Source organism: Aristolochia californica, unplaced genomic scaffold (assembly GCF_029961685.1).
Source record: "Aristolochia californica isolate CCGP_79_NKW_82.1479 unplaced genomic scaffold, dmAriCali1.0.hap1 SCAF_14, whole genome shotgun sequence".
NCBI lineage: Eukaryota > Viridiplantae > Streptophyta > Magnoliopsida > Piperales > Aristolochiaceae > Aristolochia > Aristolochia californica.
This window is the reverse complement of record NW_027181815.1, coordinates 26,307,047-26,331,186: the sequence shown is the minus strand read 5'-3', so window position 1 is coordinate 26,331,186 and position 24,140 is coordinate 26,307,047. Positions and strand designations below refer to the sequence as shown.

Here is a 24,140-nt window from a genome sequence, read left to right as displayed (position 1 = left end):
AATATGAAAGGTTCACTTGGAAAGGGATTGTTTTTTAAATCTTAGGATCATTTGAAAATAGAAGCTTTTTTAGATGTTGACTATGCAGGGTGAAAACTTGATAGAAAGTTTACCCCGGGCTATTGTTTGGGGGGCAATATGGTTAGCTGGAAGAGTAAGAAACAAAATGCTATAGCCAAGCCAAGTGTTGAAGCTGAATATTTAGCTATGAGTCATACGGTCAATAAGTTGATGTGGGTGAGATCTGTAGTAAAAAAAATTAACCTACAAAAGAATGAACCCATGACCATGTATTGTGACAATGAGACAACCATATTCATTGCAGGAAATCCGGTGTTTCATGAGAGAGCTAAACATATTAAAGTGGATTGTCATTTCATTTGAGATTCTGTAATGAAGAAGGATGTTATCAGTCCCTATGTTAGGTCTAATGACCAAGTAGTAGACATGTTTACTAAATCATTGAATAAACGTGACTTTGAATCCATTTTTGGCAAGCTGGGACTTATGGACATATATGCTCCAGTTTGAGTGGGAGTGTTAAAAATAGTTCAAGGGTAGTTTTATCAAATTACATTAGTTGTATTTTCCAGAATACATAGTATATCATTCAACATGTTTAGATCTTGCTATGGTTCAAATCTGATGTAATTTGGATGTGTAATTTGAGAGATATAAGGGTTTAATTAAAATGTAAGGTAAGAGAGTGGGTGCATTCTTGTAATTATCTCTCACTTAAGTGAATAAAGAAGAGGGGGTTGTGCATGACCCCCAAGGAGAGTTATTCTGAAAACTCTTCTCTCATTTTTCTTCTCTTTCTTCTCTTTCTCTCTTCTTCTCTCTACAATCTTCATATTTTACTTTTTCACTTTCTTTTCTATTTTTTACAAAAAAAAAACTAAAAAAAATTAGAAGTAAACTAAAAGTAAACTACCTAAGTCCCAATTACACCGAAAGTAGACCTCTTAAAGATAAGACTTAAAACAAGTAAATAATTATTACATAAATATATAATTAGTAGTACTAAAAGACTTTTTGTGTGGGACTTTTGCCATGAGACTCATAAAAGACTCCGCCATATTAAAACGTTGATTGTGAGACTGCTTGTCTTGAGAGTCACGTAAGATAATTTTTTATTTTCTTTTTTAACTCCTTGCCACCCAATGAAATAAAAGAAACCTAGTCCTAAAGTTAATTCAACTAGCCAAGCATGTAAAAATAGGAATAAAAAAGGAAACTCTTCAAAACATGTGTGCTCTTGTGAGTGTGAGAAACTTGGAAAGTCCATAGATACTTGGAGTTCTTGTAGCTCTTGCCTCTGACATATAATCTTCTGGACTTTTTAACTTCACCTTGCAAGAATTTTTTTTTCCGCTTCAGCTCTAAGGGGGGAGTGTTAGAATAGTCTTACATAGATGAAAGATTAGATAGATCGCATGATTATTACTTGGGATGAGGCCTGTTAACTTCAATCGATTTTGGATGGACTTGGACCCAACTTTAACATGGCATCACTATGGATTCTCTAAGGTGAGCTTCCACTTAAAGTTATCCACGTGTAGGAGCCCTAAAGAAAGGGTCCACATGTGAGAGGAAGTGTTAGAAGAGTCCCATATGGATCTAAGATTAGAAAAAGCTTATGCTTATTACTTGGGGAAGAAGCCTCCTCACTTCAGCTAGTCATTTTGGAATAGACCTGGATGCAACTTTAACGAACACATGCCTCAAGCCCTCTAACCCAATTATTCCTCAACATCGTTTAAGTCTTAGAAAAAGTCATTATTCGCTTCTTGTCTTTGTATTATCAAGGACTGAGCTTTCTGGTGTGATGTGGTAGGTTGGTTTGGTTGTGAGGAATCAGAGCATTTTAGACTTTTTTTTAATGAAATGTGTGAATATTATAAAAAGAGAAAAAAATACAACCTATAGAGAGGGGCCACTCTCCACAATAAGGCTTTGAAGGGAGGAATCCCCGTTTTGCATGAGAGTCCGCATTTTAGTCTTTGATGCTTGTGAATTGTGTAATTGGGAAAAGGAGGTTGATGATGTGATTCAGGTATTTTTTTTCCAGACATGTGCAGAATGGGGATGACCGGTTAGTCTGGAAGTTGACTCTTCTTTACCAGAGCCCAAAGTTATATGAACATGTCATCTCTTGTTTGATCATGCTGTGTTGCAAAAAACATGGCTATAAATTGTCTCCCCATTATCTTTTTGAACAATCTGTTTAGTTTTGTGGAAAGGCTTCTTCCAAGTCTTGAGAGGTTCTGTGGAGTATTGATGTTGTGACAACAATATGGGCTCTTGGGGAGAAGTAATGGAAGGACCTCTGGAAGAACATCCAGCTCCATGGGTGGGTTTATTGAGTGTATTAATCTTTATACACATTTTTGGGATACTTAATATTTGTCCTTCTAGCTGATCTTTTTGATGTGGATTGACCTTCTTGATGTTCTTATTGCTGACACTTTTTCTTTTGATGTTCATTAATTTGATATATTTGCAGTGAAAGTGGTTTTTGCATTCTGTATTTTGTGCATTCTTCCTCTTAATTCGTTTTTCACTATTTTGAAAAATATTTGTCTTTCCAACTCATTTAAACAAAAGAAAAAATTGTTGTTGGGTAGTTTCGAGAGTGGATTGGATGGACATAGTCTCTTTTTCCTTCTTGAGGTGCTTTTAATGACTCAATGGCTTTTTTTCTAGGATGGATTTACTTAGTAGTTAAAAGTGGTTACCTTGGTCCTGCTGGAGAGGAGATGTCTATTGAGTTTAGTTGTTCTCTTCCATGGGGGTTGAGGATTTTATTTTTTCTTCCACATCTCCTTTAATTGCGAAAGGAAATTACACAAGCGTGGTTAGTTGGCTTTCTTTGCAAGAAGCTTCCTTGGTGTCTTCTCAGATATTATGATGAGGTTTAGCTATATCTTTTTTGTTCCGGTTACATGGATTCATATGTTGCACAGTGCAAATTGTAGAGCAGATAAATTGGCTTGTGTTGCAGTTTCACTATCAACACTTAGTTAAGGGGATCGTTTTCCTTTTCATGTTTGATTTCTTGGGGGTTTTGCAAATGCATAGTTTTTTTTTTCTTTTTCTTTTTTATGCTGGCATAATTTCTGGACTTTATATGTTTTGTATATATTCTTTATCTCTCTAAATGAAATCTCACATTCTACCACTCTCCCTCCCCCACAAAAAAGGAAAAAAAAAAAAAAAAGAACTAGAGATTGATCAACAAAAATGATACTGAAAATATAGAGCTTATCACTCTTAATCCTTTGTGTCTTTGTGGGTGAAAAGAAAAGAAGGAAAAACTCACATCACTTGAATCCACCAACCTAATTGATGTGTAAGATGCATCTGTACAAATGCTTCTCCACCTTTACTCTTCATGAAGGAATGAATCTGTGATGTGGGTATTGTTAACTTCCTTTTGTTCTCCTAAGTATGTCATAGGCTGAAACTGGCATTTTGTTTTGGGTTGAAGGATGCTTACCTTCCTCAACGGCTTTTGGACAAACTGATGTTCATATACAATTATGTGGAGATGGCTCGAGTCACAGGGGTTCCTATATCTTTTTTGCTTGCCAGAGGACAAAGTATCAAGGTGAGTCTCTGAATTTTCTCTTTTCATTACCAGTATTGGTATTTTATGTTAGAGTAACACTTGAATACATTAAAGGAAAAAAAAAGAGAAAAATCAAAAGATTGTAAGTTGTTTATTTTTTTAAAAATCAATTGTGCTTTTTCAGGTTCTTTCTCAACTTCTTAGGAAGGCAAGGCAAAAAAACCTTGTCATTCCAAATGTTAAAGGGCAAGGATCTGCACAAGAAACCTTTGAAGGTGCTACTGTAAGTATGCATGTCATAGATTTCTTCAGCAAAATGGAATTAAAATTTGAAAAGACCGAAAACCATTATCTATAATTTATTAGTAATGAAAAATATGAGATTTGGAGAAGTGGGGAAGAGCAGCCTTGGCTGCGTTGAAGTGCTTGCCTGGAAAGCATGTCCTTCCAGTTTTTATTTCAGGGTTTAGGTGAATATTACGAAATACACAAACTTATATCTCCTGAAGTACACCTCTAAATTCAATGAAACTTGAAGCATAGGCATAAGAAAACATTGTCTATCTAATAAACATTAGGTAAGATAAAAACTATATATAGAAAATGACTAAAATACCCTTGCATAACTGCATCTATAATAAAATTGCAATTAACTTCTATATGTTTACTTCTCTCATGGAATACAGGGTTGGTTGCAATGAAGTTGACAACCTGATTATCACATTTAATAACCATAGGTTCTGGTAAATGGAAACCAAATTCAAGAAGAACAAACTTAATCCACATAAGCTCATTGTGTGAGCCATTACTCTATATTCGGCCTTTGCACTAGGCCTAGCCACAACTATCTGTTTCTTACTTTTCCAACTTACCAGGTTACTCCAACAAAACAACAATAGCCTGATATAGACCGTCTACCCATCTTACACCCAACATAATTTGCATTACAATATCCAAGTACATCAATCTTTCCATCTAAACGTGGCACGGTTAAAGTAGCACTTTTTAAATGTAAACTATCTATTATAATTCTCCAAGAAACAAAACTACAATCCCTTTATAATATTATCAATGATCTTTGGTACTCCTCGAACCCAAAATGGGCTGCCGTGGATGCTGTCGGCCGTGCCGACGGTATCCTAGTCATTTAGAATCCCAATATTGTTGAAGCTATCCTCTCTGTCCCGGCTTTGTTCTCCATTGGGATTTTTTTCGGGATAGATCTTTGGGTCACTCTTGGGCTCTCGCTGGCATTTATGGCCCTACTCATCATCATGATTGTGCCAACTTCTAGGAAGAACTCCTTCACCTTGTCCAACTTTGGAATCTTCCTTAGTTCCTCGTTGGGGATTTCAATGTCACCCGTTTGTGTAGTGAAAAATTGCTGGGAATAATACCCCTTCCCCCGCAAAATCACTTCCACTATGCGGGCTTTCACCGACCTCATCGGTTGCCTCGAACTTTCGGAAATTCCACTATTTGCTAAAGAGTTCACATGGTCCAACGGGCAATCTCTCCCAATTCTTTCCAAGCTGGATAGATTCCTTGCTAACTCTGACTGGCTTCAAATATATGGGAATATTTTTGGGCAAGTCCTCAACCGCGCCTGCTCGGACCATTGGCCGATTCAAATAAACACTCACCCTTTGTCCTTGGGGCACTCTCCCTTTGGCTTTGAGAAATCCTGTCTTTATGATAGTAGTTTTGCTACTAATCTCGTCAGCTGGTGGCAAGAAATCTCAAATAATCCCAACTCATAATGGTCTCTCCCGATGAAGTTGAAGGCTCTAAAAGCCAAGATTCACAATTGGTCCAACAACCACTGTGTTGTTGCTACTAACCGGAAAGACTGTTCGCAATTGAATCTCGGAAAGCTCGATCTTCTAGAGCAAATGTCTCTTTCTTCCCCTGAGTTAATTCTTAGAAATCAATTGAATAGTGAATTGCATGACTTATTGCACATTGAAACTATGCATTGTAAGCAGTAGGCCAGATTCTGTTGGTTGACCGATGGGGATGGAAACACCAAATTTTTCCACACCATTGCTTCAGTTAGAAATAGAGCTAACCGTATCACCTCTCTCAACAGTGGAGATCAGGTGATCACAGATAGCCTCTCTATATCTAATGTTCTTGTTAAGTATTTTATAGATCTTTATACCAAGGAGTCCTTCAATCGGCCTGTTCTTCACCAAATCCAGTTCTGCTGCATTGCCAGTTCAGATGCTGATAGCTTGGAATGCCCATTCACCTTCACTGAAATCGACCAGGCTGCTCTCAGGATGCCAAATGATAGAGTCGTCGGGCCTGATGGTTTTAACGGGGAGTTCTTCAGCCACCATTGGGAGATCATCTGAAATGATGTCTATGCATTCGTCAATAAGTTCCATATGAGTGCAATCATACATTGAGCCATTGGCTCATTCTTCATTGCCTTGATCCCCAAGAAAACCAACTCGACTCACCCTCAAGACTTTAGGCCAATTAGTCTCACCACAAGCTCTTATAAGATCATTGCTCGTATTCTTGCTAATCGTCTCCGTACCGTCCTCTTGAAAATCATCAACCCGTGTCAAAGTGCCTTCATCAAAGGTTGTAATATTCTTGATTCGGCAATGACAACACATGAACTCCTAGATTCCTTCAAAAGAGCCAACCTCCCCAGATTCGTCTCAAACTTGATTTCGAAAAGGCGTTCAATTGGGTCAATTGGAAGCTGCTCGAGCACCTCTTCGACCAAATGGGATTTGGCACTTGCTAGTGCTTTTGGATGCAAAGATGCATCTCGAATACTTCATTCTCCCTCTTGATTAATGGAAAATCTTGCGGGCACTTTAGAGGCTTGTGGGGAATCAGACTGGGGGACCCACTGTCCCCCTTTCTCTTCACTCTCATTGCCGAGTACTTGGTCTCCATGGTTTGTCGTGCCAAAGATTTTGGTTGGCTTAGTGTCATCTCTACTGATCCCAATCAAGATATTGGTATCTTGCAATATGCGGACAACACCATCCTCTTTGGGGAGGGCACATAAAAGCTTTATTTAATATCTTCGAACTCTCCTCCGTGCAAAAAATGAGCTTGGCTAAGTCCTCAATCTTTGGGTTCAACATTGATCAGAATGTCCTGGCTGCAATGGCTGACTATCTGGGTTGTAAAATTGCTAACCCCCCTTGCACCTATTTGGGCCTTTCGTTGACTTCTGGCACCCCTTCCGAAAGTAGTTGGCACCTTGAAATTGAGTGGTTGGAGGGGCATCTGGCCACCAGGTGGGGTAAATTCCTCTCAAAGGCCAATAAACTCACCCTCATAAAATCCTGCCTCCAAGGCATACCCAGCTATTTCCTATCCCTCTTTCACTACCCCGCCTCTATTAGAAACTGTTGAGATGGTCTCAAAAGGTGATTCCTTTGAGGTGGGTCCAATGGAGAAAGAAAATATCACTTCATCAAGTGGGCTGATGTGTGCCAACCAATGAATCTCAGTGGACTCGGTATAAAAGACAATGCTAAGACCAACTCAACCTACCTCCTCAAATGGATATGGCGATTCAACTCATCTCCATAATTGGTCTGGAGGGCCCTTGTTGCTGCTAAAGCCAACAAGAGGAATGATTGGTGGACTGATGGGGATCGTTGCTATCTCCTATCACCTATATGGAGGAAAATCTTCCTTCTGCTTCCCACCTTCTCTAAGGAGATCAAGTACTATCTGGGGAATGGTGTCTCACAAAATTTTAGTTGGACTGGTGGCTGGGGGGCAAACCTCTGGACAAGTGTTTTGGCCCTATCTCGATCCTCTTCAGATTCCATAGTGCCTCCATTGCGGACTTATAGTTTGATTCTGGTGGGTGGAACCTTAATCTTTGTAAAGCCCTCTCAGACTCTGAAGCTTTATTGGCCTCTAACCTCCTCTCATGCCTTGCTAAAGTTAAAATCTGTGAACGCATTCCAGATACCCTTATTTGGACCCCTTGTCTTAAAGGCTCATTCACCACAGCTTCTGCCTACAATCTTCATAATGGCTTCAACACCTCTCAACCTTGCCACCCTACGGCTCTAACTTGGTCCTTGCTTGCTCGTCCCCATGCAAAATTTCTCACCTGGTGTGCATGTAGAAACAGAATCCTCACTTTTGACACCCTTATTAGGTGGGGAACTCATGTGCCGGATCCATCCTGCCCCTTCTGCCGCAATCCCCCCGAATCCGCCACCCATGTTCTCCTCCATTGCCAATTTGCTCAAGCCATATGGGCCAATCTTCTCAACCGAATCGGAATACAATTCTATGGCCCCCACAACTTGCCATCCATGATCCACTCCATCACCTACTCTCGTCTTCCGAAGCTTGGAAAAATGCTCATCTCCAATTGTGTGGGGCATATCCCTTGTGCTCTCTCGAAAGAGATAAGAAATAACCGAAAATTTCAGTTTAAAGCATCTCCAATTGAGGTGCTTGTTGAGAACATTGCTGGCCTAGTCTTTGCCTGGCTCCTGACGAGGAAGAGGATTGGCATGTGATTGCCGCCATGACTAGGACTTCTCGCTCCCCAAACATGACAACGTGTTCCCCCCCTCAAAGTCACTTCATGTTGAACTTCGATGGTAGTGCCTTTGGCAGCCCTGGGTCCCCTGGCTTTGGTGGGATAATTCATGACGAAAATAGCTGCCTCCTTTACTCCTTTTCAGGACCATTGGGTATTTCGTGGTTTTGAAATCTGGATGCTTTTGAAGATATCAAGGGTGGTCTTCTTAGAAGCAAATGGAAGACAGCAACAAGAACATCTGTGGCCAACATTTTTCTTCATTTGAGTGGAAACCGAAACTTTGATGGATCTTCATTTAGTAATCCACACTTGTTCAGTTTTGAGGGAACTTTTAGAAACTAAAATGGAGAGATATCTTGCTTCTTTTGCTTGCTCTCTTGGCATTTCAGACTGCACTTCTGCTGAACTCCAAGCTTTACAACATGGGCTAAGGATGTTCAACAAGTGCTTTCATGGGAAGATTCATCTGGAGGGAGATTCAAGATCTGTTATTAGTTGGGGTTCAGGCAGAAAAGACCTCCCTTGGCATAATCTGTTTTTTTTTTTTTTTTTTAATTTCTAGATTTATCTAAAGATGTTGTTTTGTACCTGGTTTCTTATTCCTAGATCGGCAAATGGTGTGGCAGATTCTCTTGCTAGAGAGGGCGTTAGCCTTTAATCCCTTGTTGTAAAGGGTTTCCCTCTATGATTGTTCATTGTATGTTGCTGTTGCCTTTGGGCTTAATGAAATCTCGCGTTTTCTAAAAACAATCCTTGTAGAGCCAGTAAAACAGCTGGTTTTCCTTGTTTGTGTGTGGAAGTCTCAGTTCCTTAAGTAAATTTTATCATCCTAGTAACTTGTAAACAGAATGTTAAGGAAAAAAGGGTAAAAGAGAAAATTATCGATGATAGTGTAATAACAAGTTTTATGGTGGAAATGATGTTATTATGAGAATTCACTATTTGATGGCTAAGATTGGTCATTCAGTGCATCATGTCCACTTCATGAAGGTTATAAACGTGTAAATTTTGTTTTTTTTTTTTTTTTTTTTGAGAAAGGATGGTTTTATTAAGAGAAAGAAAGCAGAATACAAAAATCAAGGGAGCAATAAACGTGTTGAATCACACCTAAGGAACATGATCAAGCAATATCTTGATAGTTCATATTCCAAATTTGTTATGCAGGTTTTGGAGGCCAAAGCAGGGTTCTATGAAAAGCCAATTGCAACTTTAGATTTTGCATCCTTATATCCTTCCATAATGATGGCATATAATCTGTGCTATTGCACTCTCGTAGGCCTTTCTCCTTTTCTCCTCTATGAGAAAAGTTCAATTTAAGCAGTTTAATCCTGACTGCTCTTGTTTTCCATGTGAAGGTTACACCTTCTGATGTTCGAAAATATAATTTGCCTCCAGAATGCATAAATAAGACTCCTTCTGGTGAAACTTTTGTGAGACCTAATCTGCAAAAGGTTAGGTTCTGCAGTCTATTACTCCTCTGATGTACATTGGACATGTTATTCTATGACTTTATTCAAGCACTTCTTTGTTTCACTTTCAGGGTATCCTTCCGGAAATTCTTGAGGAGTTATTGGCTGCTCGTAAAAGAGCTAAACAAGATCTGAAGGTGAGTTTCCAATAGAAATAAGAAATTTGATATGTAAGAAATTAGACAAAGCCATCTGACAAAAATACTGCTAGGCGAAGTAGATTCCTCGAAGTCAGAAATATAGTTGGTGCACAAGGTCTATTACTTTACTGCAATCATTTCAACCTTGCCTTAATTATTGAGGGTGTTGCATCTGTTATAATTTCATGTGGGATAGAAATAGTAAGCCGCCATGGATGTTTGATCGAATATTCCTTTAAATTATTGAGCTCGTAACAGCAAGACAGTGCTCATGGGCACACATCTCATGATCAACAAAGTCAAAAGCAGATCAACTTGCAAAGGAGGGCACGACCTTGTAACAGCTTGTGAAGGAATAAGCATCATTTTGTTGGTTACTGTGAGTTCACTTGCAAAGATGTAGTTCCATGTTAGTAACTGGGACCATTATGTCATCTACTGAGTCCAGAGTCTAGCATTCCCCCATCTAGAACAACGCATGGTCAACTATAATGTATTCCTCATGATTGACTAAATGATCACCAGTGTGGTGCTTGGACCCTAAAAAAATCTCTAGAAGAGAGTGCCATAAATGAAAACCAAGGAGAAGAATGAAAGACCGTTGGGTATGTAGTATAGTTTTCCTAAGGGAAAAATAACACGTTAGCTAATTTTAGCAAAAATCTTGTGCTTATTAGTTTGGAGAAGGCCTCCTTATGCCTAGTCATTTTGGCGTGGACCTAACTTTATGATATATGAGCAGGACACATATTCTGTTGGGCCTAATTCGTTTCCTATGTAGTTGTACCAATTTATATTGTTTATGTCTCAAGCTTATTATCCATTTATGTAGACCAGAACATGAGGGTAAGAATAACCTCACATAGTTTAATGTCAGGAAAAATCCTATTGGTTTTTTTCTTCTTCTTGAAATAGTGCTGAGAATTATATTAACAAGAGAAAATTACATCAGGGGGGGGAGGGATTCCCAAACAGTGAGAGATGGAAAAACCCTATTGGTTATTACTTTGGAAAAACGCCTCATAACTTCAGCTAGTTATTTTGGAATGAAGTTGGACCAACTTTTTTTTTTTTTTTTTTTTTGAAATAATGCTGAATTTTATTGAGAGAACTCAAACAATGAGCGATTGTTGGGAGGTTCCGAATTTTACCAATTTATCAACCAAAGAATTGGCTGATCTAGGAATGAGGTTCCAATTACAATGAATGGATGACACAATGTCAGCAATACAATCAGTGATTGGCCAATGGCGCCAAGGGGGGAGCTATTTTTTGAACACCAGCTGATGACAGTCTTTGAGTCTCCTTCTATAAGCAGCTTGCCATGAAGCCGCTAATTAAAGATTTGGAGGTCGAATAGAAGAACACTCACTTTAGCAGTATTTGAATCAACAATACCCACCGGCCCAGCATAGGATAGAATAGGGTCTCCATTGTTGTCTCTGAAAACACTACCAACTCCAGCCGTCCCAGGACAACATAAAGCACTGCCATCAAAATCGAGTTTGATGCAGTCGTAAGGGGGAGGATCCCAGGTGGCCATAACCGGATTCCTACAGGGGTCGCCACATGCGTGATCAAACCCCAATTTTCCTGAAGGGAAACGCCCGATAGAGAAGCAAACTCCTTCCTAGAAAGTAACCAACTCGAGATAAGGCCCACTGCCTGAGAAGCTATATTATCCGGGGTGCTAGCCTTGGAGTTGAATCTCCGATTATTTCGATCGAGCCATATACACCATGAAACATGCGCAAGGCATGCCAAGAGAATTATCTTGCCCAACCTAGGAAGGCGGATCCCCATAACCATTTGGAGACCAATCTTCTGAAATATCTTCATCCAGACTTGCCAAGAAAAATCACAATGTAAGAGAACATGTTGGACTGTCTTGTCACACACACCACAAAGGGGACAAGTACGATCAGGGGCAGTCTAATATCTTTTATGGAGGTTGTCAGAGCTGAGGATCTGTTCCCTGCTGGCCGTCCACACGAAGAATTTGATTTCATTAGGCACTGAAAGCTTCCGTGTCAGGTTTGCCTTGTGCTCATGCATGTTGTAATCTTGCTTTCTAATGTGAGAGTAGGCGGATGCAACTGTGAATCGACCATTAATGCTGGACTTCCATGTCAGTTTATCAACTGCATGCTCATGAATAGTAATGCTGCTGAGTCTGGAGAGGAAAGGGTAAAAAACAGAAGTTTCCTCATCATTTAATCCCCGACGAAACGTGAGACTCCATGAGCGATCTCTCCAAGAATAAGCCACTGAGTAAGAGAGGTCCCTCGCCACCCAAGAGAGCGCCTAAGCTGGACCAACTATAAAAATTCATAATATGATGCTATTTTTGAAGGTGGGGAACATGTCCGCTCCACACAAGGATTTGCCAATAAGGGTGGTTACCTCCCATTTAAGAAAAAGATGGTAATTAACTTGTAATAATATCCATCATGCTTCATTGAATCTCGATGGTTTTTGTGTTTTTATTTTGAAAAGATTGTCCTATTATTATTCATTATAATTTTGTGAAACCCCTTTCATCAATAGATTGTGTAGCATGGATCCTGATGTGAACCTTTGTAAGCAACCTAGATGAAGCCTATTTGGTTGGGTTGGGTGGTTACAAGAATAAGGGAATTACTCTTGCATGGGCCCGATAGATTAGGATTGAGTCAATAGAGTCTACTCTTACTCAAGTCTGAGTCAAGGTCGAGTGCTTGGAGTTCTCACAATGTGGAGGAGAAGCAAAGTAAGCCATAAGCAAGCAGCTCAGGTTGTCACATGAAAGGAACTAGTTTAAGAGTCCTAGTTCCTCTACAAGAGGAGTTCAAGAGGGAGAAGTCATTCAGTCCTAGTCAGAGTTGGATAGCAGTCTCGTTGGTCAGATATTTCCTTAAGACCAAGTAGACCTTGAGCTATTTCATGCCACAAGCAATCAAATCAATTAAACCGGGTTTGCTAAACTCAAGGCAATTGACTATTGATTATTGGTCAACTGAGGTGGCTGATCCTTGATTCAGATCCCCACATGCAATCTTCCAGTCTTCCACTATTGCCCCACTGTTCACCCAAGTTCGCAAGCTCACTTGAGCATTAGTGCGGCTCACTAGTTCAGCCATCCAGAGGATGTTCTCTCTAACCCAGGTATTTTTCTTTGGCAGCATTCTCATTCCATCCTTAGCCATTCTAGCTGTACTAGGACTGCCTCTCCAGCCATGCAACAATAGCCAACCGTTCCCCCCTAGCCGTCCAACCCAGTCCTACTAAAACTAGGAATAGTCCACTAATTCTCCTATATCTTCTCTAGTTCCACTCAAACACTTATTTCCATCTCTTTTGAGTCCCGCTCCACACACACTTACCCAATGAATTCCCTTCTCCTCATTGCCAGCCAATACATGCCCCTAAGGCTCCATTCCCATACCACTTTCCAAATTTGGCAAGTCTCTCTCAATGCCCTCCTTTCTCCCTCCTTCCTTCCATGTCAAGCTAAATCATCACAGGAAACTCCCTTATCTCTCTATTCTTATCCACTCAAAATCTTCTTCTCTAAGGCTGGTACCATCCAAATCTAGTCCCTCAATCTCTATATAAACTCAAAAAATCTTCCTTCATAACTCATATCTTCTCCAATTTCTCTGTTTGGATTGAGCCCACTTCCATCCCAAAATGACTAGCCACTTAGGAGGCCTATTGATCAATCTTGTAAACCAATAACACTAACTATTCTTACTCCACACTTCCTCTCATGTCCAAGCTTACGCATTACGCGTTTGAGACATGGACAACACACATGGAGTAAAAATTGAATGGAGCACACGCTCAACAGAGCATAAATTAGGCTTACGCCCACATTGACATCCTACTTTGATCCCATTGCTGGAGTGAACCCTTATTTACTGCCACAAAAATCAATATCCAAACAGAGGTCAACCTTGCTATAGGAGACGATATCTCAATTACATCCACACCATATGTCTAAGTATATCTCTTTATTTCACTACTGTGATTGGCTGTAGGCTCTCCACCTTTGAGATATTAGAATTGGCTTGTGCCAGTGTACTTGTCTAACATTTATCTGAGAAATGATTGTTCTGCCCCCAATGAGCACACCTATTACTTTTACCATCACCATGACCTCTACTACGTTGAAAACCATCTTGACCTTGTCCTTGACCGCCCCATCTACGTCTATGGGGTGTCTCAGATTGACTTGGAGTAGACTGAGTAGTGAGGGCAGCAAATTTTGTCCCCTTACTAACCCTTGCTGCCCTTTGGCACCACACCAATCTCTGTACACACAACTTGGCTAAAGGCTTTATTCAACATTGGCACATCATCATTTGTTAGTAGTTGGGTTACATCATATTTGGGACTTAATCCATCAATGAACCTCGCCACATGAATCTGTCCTTCTTTCATATGAAGCTCTTTCTCATCAGTAGTCAACGAGAGATAGACATTGATCTCCTTTAATAACCCTTACAACTCATTTAAGTATTCAGTTACTGTCTTATTTCCTCTTGAGACTATAATACTTGGCATACAACTCATAGACTCGTAACAAATTTTTTTCTTGATCATCACATGCAAATTGCGTCGACTTTATCACCATTTATTACTGGATTTCCCCTCCTTCTCCCCAACCTAGTTGTCTTCTATTTTCTTCTCTCCTCCCTTCCCCATCCCCCTCCCTCCCTTCTCCCCAACCTAGTTGATTCCCTATACCTAGCTGAAGTTTGCCCTAGTTGACACCTCGACCAGTCAACACTAAGGCCTTGCTTGCCCTAGACCTAATGCTGTCATTTATCGAGCTATCTAAGAGCAGTATAATGTCTCTTTTAGCCCAACTGAAACCCTAAAACTCATCTCTCTCTTTATTGCAGTCTATCTTCCTAGACAGCAATGAAGATAAGAACCATCCAAAATTCTACAGGCAAAATTCACATTAGTTCCCCATTCATTTGAGCTAGCCCTCAGAACCATTGCATGCAAAGGAGTACTAGCAACAGTTTAAGGCCCATCCCAAAATGACTAGCCAAGTTACAGAGCCTCTTTTCCGAGTAATAAACCCAAGATCTTTGTACTTACTAATCTATGTGGGACTATTTTTTTAACAGTCTCCCTCATGTGTAAGCCCTCATTTGGCTTCTATAAGTGTATAGTTTGGGTGGAAGCCCATGTATGAGCACTTGCTTTGATATCAAGTGAAGTTAGGTCCAAGGCCCATCCTAAAATGATTAACCTAGTTAGCAAACATCTTTTCCAATTAATAAACCCAAGATCTTTATACTCATTAATCCTTGTGGGACTATTTTATTAATTCTTACAACTAACAATAATATGAAAAACATATGCAATAGACGTTTATCTTTTACTAGATTTAGTTTCCAATAAATTTTCCTGTACAGAGGAACGAGAAAATATATATTTACTTGAGGGAGGGCAATGAGAGAGCAAGGGAGTGAAGGACAGAGAGGAAGAGAGGGTGAGTGAGGAAGAGAGGTAGAAGAAGGGAGAGCGAGGGAGAGTGAAGAAGTGAGAGAGAGTGAGGGTGCAAGGGAGAACGAAGGAACAAAGGAGAGCGAGTGATAAGATGAAGGGGCAAGAAGGCGAACATGAAGATAAAGAGCAGATCCAGAACACCACGGTTGCAGAGAGACTTCGTTCTGCAAGCATTTTTCAACAGAGCAGTACTGAGAGGGAGACGAGGCGTCATCCCAACCAGCCCCAGAGTGGCAACTTGATGACCATCCACTATGATGAGGATGAAAATGAATGGCAGATTGTTCAGATTAAGACAGATCGATTGAAGCAGTGCATTAATCAACAATAAAGGCACCCAACTGGATTTCTATTCAAGTTTGGTAGTAATACTCTTTCCATCACTTTAGTTTGCAGAACGTACTGGTAAGATAATATGAGTAACAGTCAGAAATGGTGACAAATGCTCTTTTATCTCCATTCCAGCTGTAGCCTGTGCACTGTTTGTCGAAAAGTTTGATAGTGTCATATTTCTGATTGTCACTCTAATAGTGGAACCAAGGAACTCAGGACGGGAAGGTTAGTTATTTTACTTCTCGGTCTTCAGATACAAAGATACCTGGGAGTGTAAGATTATGCAGTGCTAAGAGGGTACCATAATGGCAAGGACCTACATCTTGGAATTCAACAGCTCTACTTTCGGATGGCGAATATTCAAAGGATAGCCTTTGTAGTCATTCACCACCTGACTCATTGAGGAAACAGCCAGCTCAGGAAACATCGAAAATGTGCATTTGATTTCTCATCCGAAAACAATCATGTGTTGCATATTTCTTTTTGCTTCTGCTTTATATTGTGTTCTGTGTATCACTCATGCATTGATTAATTTCCTATTTTTTATGCAACTAAAGCTACTATGTTTCAGGAAGCTAAAGACCCATTTGAGAAGGCTGTGCTGGATGGTCGCCAATTGGCTCTCAAAGTAAAACTTCTTCCCATCATTATATTCTCTTTTCAGTTTTTTATCGAAATAAAACCTGCTCCTGCATATCCAGCATTTTCATTATCTTGAGTTGTTCACTTTTTTCAGATAAGTGCAAATTCTGTCTATGGATTTACTGGTGCAACTGTGGGACAGTTACCTTGTTTAGAAATATCCTCTAGTGTCACTAGCTATGGTAACTGAAAGTTTTTGTTATTGCTCTCCCATTGATCTGAAGGTGTTATCTTTCAAATTATTGATAATTAGCCTTACTCTTGTTTGATGAACTTGATGCCTGCCATGATATGAAACTCTAAAATCATATCCTTATGCCACATCTTGTTCATGTTAAAGTTGTAATTCTATATTCAGGTAGACAGATGATTGAGCATACAAAAAAACTTGTGGAAGAGAAGTTCACCACAGTTGGTGGCTATGATCATAATGCTGAGGTTAGCTTGTCTAATTTGACAAAATAGCTAAAACAATATAGTTTGACATGCATCATATGAGATTTTAAACCAAACTTTACAGTTTTAAGAATTTCTCCTCTCAGAGAGCCATAATTTTTCTCTTTAGGTCATTTATGGGGACACAGATTCTGTTATGGTGCAATTTGGTGTTGAAAATGTGCAAGCTGCAATGAAGCTAGGTAGAGAAGCAGCAGAGCATATTAGCGGTACTTTTGCTAGGGTAGGAAATCCAATTTTCTTTTTGTCTTTTGAACTTTTCTGCTTCTGTCAGTAAAATTACTTTCATCTTACTGATGGTGAGTTATTTCTTGCTTGTGATATGAAGCCTATAAAATTAGAGTTTGAGAAGGTTTACTATCCATACTTATTGATTAGCAAGAAGAGGTACGCAGGGCTCTTATGGACAAATCCAGATAAGTTTGACAAAATGGATACAAAAGGTGAGAAGTTCAAATTTTTACTTGAGAAATTTGAGGCACACATGCTTATTTTTTTCTTGTGATGAACAGGAATTGAGACTGTTCGAAGAGACAACTGTCTTCTGGTAAAAAACTTGGTAACAGAATGCCTCCACAAAATTCTAATTGATCAAGATATACCAGGTGCTGTTCTGTATGCCAAGAACACCATTTCAGATCTTCTGATGAATCGTATGGATTTATCTCTCTTGGTTATTACTAAGGTGAAAAATGAAGCTCTTCCAGGAAAACTCTTTCCTTATTGCTTTCATTGTGTGGTTGTCAGGTTCGAATAAATGTTTTCCTGGTCATGGACCGGGATATATTGATATTTGACTAATTTTTCAATTTGAAATAGGGTTTGACTAAAATAGGGGATGCCTATGCTGTGAAAGCTGCGCATGTTGAACTTGCTGAACGGATGCGTAAGGTATTGGGGGCTTCTACCATATCCATTGCAGTTTTTTCTTTGAATTGCAAAATGATAGATTGTTTATTAAAAAGAATACAAGATAATGGAGCCTTAGATGATAATTGATGGGGAGACCAACAAAATCTAGCAGGGGAAAAGAGAACAGCTGGAGAAGAGTCCTTCTAATGCTAGGCAACTTAGATAGCAGATCTTAAGTGTATAGTCCTTGGAGATTCATTTCCTCTAGTTTATCCCACATGATGCATTTAATCTTTAGATTCATTTCCTCTAGTTTATCCCACATGATGCATTTAATCTTTTTTATTCTTTCTTCTTCTTTTTGTAGCTAGTGTGGCTAGCCTTTTTACATATTCTTCTCTTGCCTAAATGAAATTCTCACTATTTTCAAAAAGGAAATAATCCTTAGAGCTTCCTAATTTTGTTTCTTAGTGAAAATGAAGAAGAAAAACTTATACAATTTCTTAAATCACAACTATAATGGCTACAATATATACAACATAGGACGATGAATAAAAGGAAAGTTTTAATTCTAGAGCTAATCTAGCCTCTAATATAGGAGAGATTTCAGCAAGACATTAAGAGAACGAATCTAGACATATTTCAATAATGAATCTAGACATATTTCAACACTCCTCCTCAAGCTGGTTTATTAGTGTTGAACATTCCCAGCTTGCCAATCAGGAAGTCAAATTGCTGTGGTTGAAGACTCTTTGTGAAGATATCTTCCACCTGTTATTTGGTTGGAATAAACGGAATACTCAATACTCCATCAAGCTTCTCTTTGATAAAATGTCGATTGATCTCAATGTGCTTTGTCTTGTCATGCTGTACTAATTATGGGAAATGGTAATAGCTGCCTTGTTATCTGAGTATAGCTTCATAGTTGCTTGAACTCAATCTTCAACTCACTTAGAAGTCGTTTTATCCATAGAAGCTTACATATCCCTTGTGCAACAGCCTTGAACTCAGATTAAGCATTGCTTCTAGCCACCACATTCTGCTTTTTGCTTCTCCAAGTCGCTAGATTTCCTCTTACAAAGGTGCAATATCCACATGTAGATCTCCTATCATCTATACTTCTAACCCAGTCAACATCAGTGAATGCTTCAACACTTACATTGTCACTCTTCTTGAACAATAGTCTTTTTCCTGGAGTCCGTTTAAGATATTTGAGAATCCTATAAATTGCTTTTAAGTGCACCTCACGAGGGGAGGGCATGAATTGACTCTCAACACTTGCTGCAAAAGCAATGTCAGGTCGAGTATGGGATATGTAAATCAATTTCCCGATTAATCATTGATATTGTTCATTATCAACCTCAACACCGGCTATGGGTATCTCTACCTGGATTCGCACTCGAAAAGAATTTGGCTGCCTCTCTTGTGCCCCTTCCCGCTCCAACTGGAAGATTATTGCTCAGATGTCCACTCCCTTTGCGCCCCGCCGGGTCACTATTAGGTAGCCTCCCTTCATCGGTTATTATAAGTTCAACTTTGATGGCAACACTTTTGGGAATCTGGGGTTGACTGGCTGGCTGGTGCTCCATTGCCTCTTTCACCCCGTGGCGTCACTGGCAGCTTTTTCTTGATATTATGGACATTGTTTCTTCTACCTCTTGTACTTGGTTTCACAACCAATTTGGCTGCTGATTCATGTGCTAAATTGGGTCCCTTTCTGCAATCTCTTGTTATAAGGGGATGCCTCCCTTGATGTATTCTTTTGTTTTTCTTCGTAATAAAATCATCACCATTTTAAAAAAAAAAAAAAAAAAAAACTCAACACTGGCATTTGTACTCAACTTGCAATTTTGCGTCCATGGTTGTTTCAACTGGGTTGCACCATAGCATACTGGTTTCATTGAGAAGATCTAATATATATTTTCTTTGAGATACCAAGTTTCCTTCCTTAGTTCTTGTTACCTCCATGCCCAAGAAGTACCTCAAAGATCTCAAAGATCCAAGATCTTTGATTTCAAATTCTTTGGCCAAAAAGGTCTTTAGCTTCTTCTGTTCAACAAGATCATCACTTGTTTGGATAATATCATTCACAGACACTAAGTATATCAATCTTCCTGCCATTAGTATGTTTAAAAAACATGGTGTGCAACCTCCAGGAAAGAGTGTTAGATAAGCTGATTTGGAAACTTAGTATCAGGGGAACATTCACAGTTACTTCAACCTATAACCAAATTAGGGAAGTTGTCCTCAGTTAGTCAGAGCACAAAGCAAACCTCGCCTGGAGACTTTCAACGCCTAACAAAGTTAAATTCTTTATTTGGACTGCCATCAGTGAGTAAATCCTCACAACGGACAATCTCCATAGGAGAGGCTCCACTGCCCCGGATGCTACCTGCCCCCTTTGTGGCATTTGTGAGGAATCAGTATAACATATCCTTCTGCATTGTGGCTTCTTGTGGAGACTTTGGATGGCTATGTTTCAGAAAATTGGCATTCAGATGGGCCTCCGTCAAGATCTATTTGGCACTTTACAGATGGTACTTGGGACTCCCCTCCCAAAAATTGGCAAGATTCTGCTCACATTCCCCGATGTCTCTGGCTTTTTTTTTTATAAAGATGTATTTATGTATGTAAACAATAAAATTTACAAAGGAAGAGGGAGCAGATCCCTCACAACCAGAGATTGCAGGGACGCTCCCTGCTTGGCTAGCACATCTACAGTCGAATTTGTAAATCTTGGAATGTGAGACCAAATACAAGAGTGGAGTGAGGTAATATCTAAAATCTCCCAAAAGATGTCCCAATGGCACCACGGTGGAGGGGAAGCATGCTCACACCATCCAATGACCACCTTCGAGTCTCCTTCAATGTGAATGGGAGCACTGCAATTGTCTCTGAAAATGCGAAGCCCATTGAGTAGGTCATAGAGCTCAACGGTCATAGAATCAGAAAAGCCCAACGGACCGGCATAAGAGAAACATTAATTCAACTTGAGGTATCCAGCTTTCGGGGGGGTCCACTCCTGCATTCCTGGAGCCTTGATCCCGAAGTGCATCCTAGCCAAAATATTCCAAATTTCACGGATAGAGGTTCCTTTGGAGGAAAAAACCTTCTTAGTTATAAGCAAAGAGGATATTTGCTCTGACACCTTGTCCGCTACTCTTACTTCCGATTCACTTTTAGCATCGAACCGCCTTCGGTTGCGTTCATTCCATAGCTCCCACGGTATGAAACTGGCACAGGCAAATATCATCATTTTTTCGAGACCAGGGAGGGGGAGGCCAACGATCGACTTGTTGAAGGAGATCAGATCATCTGATATACAGAGTTGCAACCCCATCTCTCTTAGAATAGAGGTCCACACATACCATGCAAAGGAGCAATGTTGGAGAATATGACTAACAGTTTCCGCTTCAGTGTTGCAAAGAGGACAGAGGGGATCGATAGCTGGGTGGCCCCTTCTACTAAGCACATCACTCGTGAGAATCTTACTTTGGCAAACACTCCACATGAAGAATTTTATCTTTGGAGGTGAACAAAGACTCCATACAAAGTGAATATCATGCTCCCTTTGCGTCAAATCTCAGCCATTAATATAATTGTACACAGATGAAACTGAAAATTTACCACTTTTGTCAGGCCATCAAATAATGCGTCGGAAGGTCTCATTCTGACAAAATTCAAAGACTCCAGTAAACAACTCTCTTCCAAGGCCATCGAGTTTGACAAGCCCCTTCGAGGGTGTAGGTTCAGGCTCCCCCTCCCCCCTCAAAAGCATCAGCAACTGACATCTCCCTCTGTGTAGAAAGGAGGAATAGATTCCTGAAGGAATTCCGCAATGACTCTTGTCCTATCCACAAATCATCCCAAAATTTAAGCAACCGACCATTTCTAACATAGAATCTTATTGTTGAGGAAAATTTCTAGAGTAATGGGAACAATGATCTCCATATTGAGGACAATCCTCTCTGATTTCCACCAGACGTCCACCATGGAGAGCTCCAACCCAACTTGGCATGAACCATATCCTTCCATGGATTAGAAGAAATAGTGTTGAACTTCCATAACCATTTAAAGAGCAACACTTGGTTCATTTCTTTTGTTTTCCGAATCCCCAATCCACCCAATCTCTTTGGTAGACAAACTTCATCCCATCTGACCAGGTGATATTTAAAGGTATTACTTGATCCCCTCCAAAGAAACCTCCTTTTCATCTTATCCATGGCTTTACATACAGAAGAGGGGCAGGGCATAAAGGACAAAACATAGTTTGGGATGCCCGCAATACAAGATTTAAGGAGGATTAGCCTACCAGCTTTACAGAGAAGACGCCCCTTCCAAGTTGCTAAACGGGACTCCATTTTTTCGACCACCGAGTTCCATAGACTTTGGGATATACGCCCATTGAAGAGGGGAAGGCCAAGGTACGCTGTTGGGAGACTACTAGTTGAACAACCAAATAAATTTGCCATATCTGCAAGAAGCTCAGGGCCAACATTGAATCCGATGAGGGAGGTTTTCCTCCAATTAATTTTCTGCCCAGACGCTAATTCAAAGAGGCCCAAAACTGCTTTGATCTTTCTGGCTCCCTTTATAGTTCCGATTCCAAAAAATATGGTGTCATCCGCATACTATAGAATAGGAATGTTAAAAGCTTGTTGGGGACTAGTAGGGGGAAGCCATCCAAGATTAACTGCCGAGTAAATCATAGCCGAGAGGAATTCTGCTACTATATTGAATAAGAGTGGAGAGAGAGGGTCACCTTGTCTGATCCCCCTGGTACCTTTGAAATAACCATAGACTGAACCATTGAGGATGAAGGAATACGAAGCCGATCCCACACAACTTCTGATCCAAGACCGCCATTTTTCTCCGAAACCCATTTTTTCCATTATCTCATCATGCAAGATCCAATTAGCTCTGTCAAAAGTTTTTTCCAGATCAAGCTTAAGGGCGATTCTTGGGTCTTGATTACGCCGAAAGTAATCCATGAGCTCGTGGGCTGCCATTGTGGAATCTAAAATTTCTCTCCCCTTAAGGAAAGCTCCTTGCCCTTTGTGGATGACGATAGGAAGCAACACTTTTAAACGACGAGCCATGATTCTTGCAATAATTTTATATGCACTTGTCACAAGGCTGATTGGGCGAAAATCCTTTGGTTTTTCAACACTAGCTTTCTTTGGAACCAAAGTGATAAAAGTGGCACCGATGCTGTGGAAGGTGATGCCATTTCTGAAGAAGCCATGGTCCATTGCAATAATATCTACTTTGAGTCGAGACCAAAATCTTTTCAGAAAGTCTCCATTGAAACCATCAAGGCCAGGGGCCCTATCACTTTCCATGCCCAAAACTGCCTGCTCAATTTCTTCATAAGAGAAGGGTGACTCTATCAGTGAAGCGACTGTTGGAGAGATTCGAGAGAAGTTTATGTGTTGAAACTTCGGTCGATTGGGGCACTCCTCCAAATATAGATCTGTAAAAAACTTAATAACTCATTAGTAATTGAGGTCTGACACGACGTTACCACATTATTGATGCATAATGAGGTAATTCGGTTGGATCTCCTCTTTGCCTAGGCAACAACGTGGAAAAATTTAGTGTTTGCATCCCCCTCCTTTAGCTCTTTGAATCTGGCTCTTTGTTTCCAACGGATCTTTTCTTGATGCAAAATGGTATTGAGTTTAGCATTTAGAGAAATTTTGGGAGAAAACTCAACAGAAGTTAGGTACCTTTTCCTCATTTAGTAGATTCTATGTTGGAAATGGTCAATCGCTTAAATTTTGGGATGATTTGTGGATAGGGCAAGAGCCTTTGCGGAATTCCTTTAGGAATCTATTCCTCCTTTCTACACAAAGGGAGATGTCAGTTGCCGATGCTTTTGAGGGGGAGAGGGGGGGTCTGAACTTGCACCCTCGAAGGGGCCTTTCAGACTCAGAGGCCTTGGAAGTGAGTAGTTTTTTGGACTCTTTGAATTCTGTCAGAATGAGACCTTCTGATGTAGACAAGCTTATTTGGTGGCCTGACAAAAGCGGCACATTTCCACTTTGTATAGCATCTTTGCGCACCTCCAAAGATTAAATTCTTCATATGGAGCGCTTGCTAGAGTAAGATTCTCACGACTGATGTGCTTAGTAGAAAGGGTCACCCATCTATCGACCCCCACTATCCTTTCTACAACACTGAAACAGAAACCGCCAGTCATATTCTTCTACAATGCTCTTCTCATGGAATGTGTGGACCTTTGTTCTATGCAAGATGGGGCTGCAATTCTGTATATTAGCTTATCTGATCTCCTTCAGCAAGTCGATCGTTGGCCTCCCCCTTCCTGGTCTCGGAAAAGTGATGATATCTGCATGTGCCAGTTTCGTACCGTGGGGGCTCTGGAATGAACGCAACCGAAGGCGGTTCAATGCTAAAAGTGAATAAGAAGTAAGAGTAGCGGACAGGGTGTCGGGGCAAATATCCTCTTGGCTTCTAACTTAGAAGGTTTTTTCCTCCTTCAAAGGAACCTCTATCCGTGATAACTGGAGTATTTTGGCAAGAATGAACTTTGGGATCAAGGCTCCAGCAATGCAGGAGTGGACCCCCCCGGAAGCTGGATACCTAAAGTTGAATTTTGATGGCTCTTC

The 24,140-nt window shown here is 40.2% G+C and overlaps 1 protein-coding gene across 2 annotated transcripts in view; it reads left to right on the top strand.

The window, feature by feature from the left end:
• LOC137949744 (DNA polymerase delta catalytic subunit-like) overlaps positions 1-24,140 on the top strand; it is a 55,142-nt gene that overhangs the window by 17,479 nt on the left and 13,523 nt on the right. The window contains exons 13-24 of one of the 2 annotated variants that reach the window (XM_068795913.1): positions 3,491-3,610; positions 3,756-3,854; positions 9,279-9,386; positions 9,470-9,565; positions 9,655-9,720; positions 16,133-16,189; positions 16,298-16,385; positions 16,562-16,641; positions 16,769-16,882; positions 16,988-17,102; positions 17,172-17,344; positions 17,479-17,550. In XM_068795913.1, the coding sequence (XP_068652014.1) occupies positions 3,491-3,610; positions 3,756-3,854; positions 9,279-9,386; positions 9,470-9,565; positions 9,655-9,720; positions 16,133-16,189; positions 16,298-16,385; positions 16,562-16,641; positions 16,769-16,882; positions 16,988-17,102; positions 17,172-17,344; positions 17,479-17,550 (1,188 nt within the window). The remainder of the gene's footprint in view (positions 1-3,490; positions 3,611-3,755; positions 3,855-9,278; positions 9,387-9,469; positions 9,566-9,654; positions 9,721-16,132; positions 16,190-16,297; positions 16,386-16,561; positions 16,642-16,768; positions 16,883-16,987; positions 17,103-17,171; positions 17,345-17,478; positions 17,551-24,140) is intronic. The other variant, XM_068795914.1, reaches the window with a different exon arrangement.